At 36.8% G+C, this 1,578-nt stretch overlaps 1 protein-coding gene across 1 annotated transcript in view; it reads right to left on the bottom strand.

Annotated features, from left to right (window-relative positions):
- Positions 1–1,572, bottom strand: part of LOC106101817 (synaptic vesicle glycoprotein 2C-like) — a 5,132-nt gene extending 3,560 nt beyond the window's left edge. The window contains exons 1-3 of the mRNA XM_013281155.1: positions 1,501–1,572; positions 867–1,015; positions 368–529 (exon numbers count right to left, since the gene is read on the bottom strand). Of these exons, the coding sequence (XP_013136609.1) occupies positions 368–529; positions 867–1,015; positions 1,501–1,528 (339 nt within the window). The 5' untranslated portion in view covers positions 1,529–1,572. The remainder of the gene's footprint in view (positions 1–367; positions 530–866; positions 1,016–1,500) is intronic.
- Between the last annotated feature and the right edge of the window lie 6 nt (positions 1,573–1,578).

Raw genomic sequence — 1,578 nt, 5'->3', positions numbered from 1 at the left:
GTATTGTACTTTTGCTTAATATTTTAGTATTTCTTAAAATATGTGACAAGGGTTTTGAGTAATTTAGTAACAGAGATAAATAAACACACCATGAAAACTATGAATTAAAATGCAAAAAAAGCAGTTTAAAATAATTGCATTCATCATCTTTCTCCTTATCATACTCCCGTAGGGTCGGCGCAACAGGTTTTTGTCCTCCACACAACTCTACGTCATCTCAGTCATCACTCCCTTTTTGATCATATCACCTTTCATGCAATCCATCCATCTCTTTCTAAATCTACCCTCTACCGATGTACCCTTCCACACTCATAACTAATTTAAAATAATTTCATTATTAAACAAACATTAATATTGTATATAAAACATTTGTTAGCATACCAAGCCAATTCTTTTCATGTGGTAATATACAGAGCTCAATTTCAGCGGAGGGCAGCACAAAGGGTATGGCAGCCAGCTCAAGTGACGAGCCCGCTATAGCCAGTGTCACGGCAAGCAACACACGTGCTTGCGATAGACCACAGCCAGCCTGCAAATTATATAGTTTAAGTTAACAACTTACATATTTTTAATAACTACCCTCAATAATCACAGATGTGTGTAGCCACACCTTAAGTTTGGTAAGAGATCTATCAACAGAGATTGATAAAACAATAGTTCAGTTATCTATTTAAACTGAAATATGCAAAATTAGGTTGCTTAAAGAATTTAGTTTATCAAGACTATAACATCATAAGCCAGAAATGTTACAGAAATGCCTTAATAAAAGTTTCCCCTAGATTGTTTAACTATTTTATAGAAGACACAGCTTTTGTATATGGTATGTTCTCATACACTAACATGTTTTTTAGGTTAGTTGGAATTACCTGTCGCAAGGCATCTTCATGAAACTGTTCCAGCACACTAGAATCATTATAGTCTAAGAGCTCTCCACTCTCATTGCCATCTGGTACTTGCTCTGGTGGGCTGGCTGTGGGTGCAGATACATTGCCAGGCTCACCCGCACCTTCAGCACCTTGAAATGAATTTGATGAACAAAATTTAACAAAAACTAAATCTACATATGAGAGGCCCGTTGGCTGTTGAATTACATTACATCAATGCACAGCCCAATCTACTGAGTCTAGATAATTTAAATTTTCAACTTTAACACCCTCACTGCATAACAGGCCGATATCGGCCTAACGCGGCACTTAAGCAGGTGCAGACAAAAAAAACTATGTGTCTCCCGCTAGTGGGAAATGATTTTCTCAGGCGTATACATAACATTACATAAAATGTATAGATTGTGTTTTTACAAAGTTATAGCACTTTAATCTATTCCAGTGATGGTGGATCAGAAATGCCAAGGTCTGGTGGAAATGTAATTTGGGGGGCAATTTAGCGAGGCGCCGCACCAGATGAAGAAATATGAGAATAAGAGCTATAAAAATTTGACTAAATTTATCCCTAATCACCACTATAGTGTTTTATACAAAGAATTAAAACAATTATAGTTACCAGTCAGTCTATCCTCTGTATAGGTCATAGTGCGGGTAATTGATCCAAAGCTGCCGAGTTTAGAGGAGCTTTCAGAGT

Source organism: Papilio polytes, unplaced genomic scaffold (assembly GCF_000836215.1).
Source record: "Papilio polytes unplaced genomic scaffold, Ppol_1.0 DF823935.1, whole genome shotgun sequence".
Taxonomy (NCBI): Eukaryota; Metazoa; Arthropoda; class Insecta; order Lepidoptera; family Papilionidae; genus Papilio; species Papilio polytes.
Note: the sequence above shows the minus strand (reverse complement) of the source record. Positions and strands in the feature narration are given on the sequence as shown.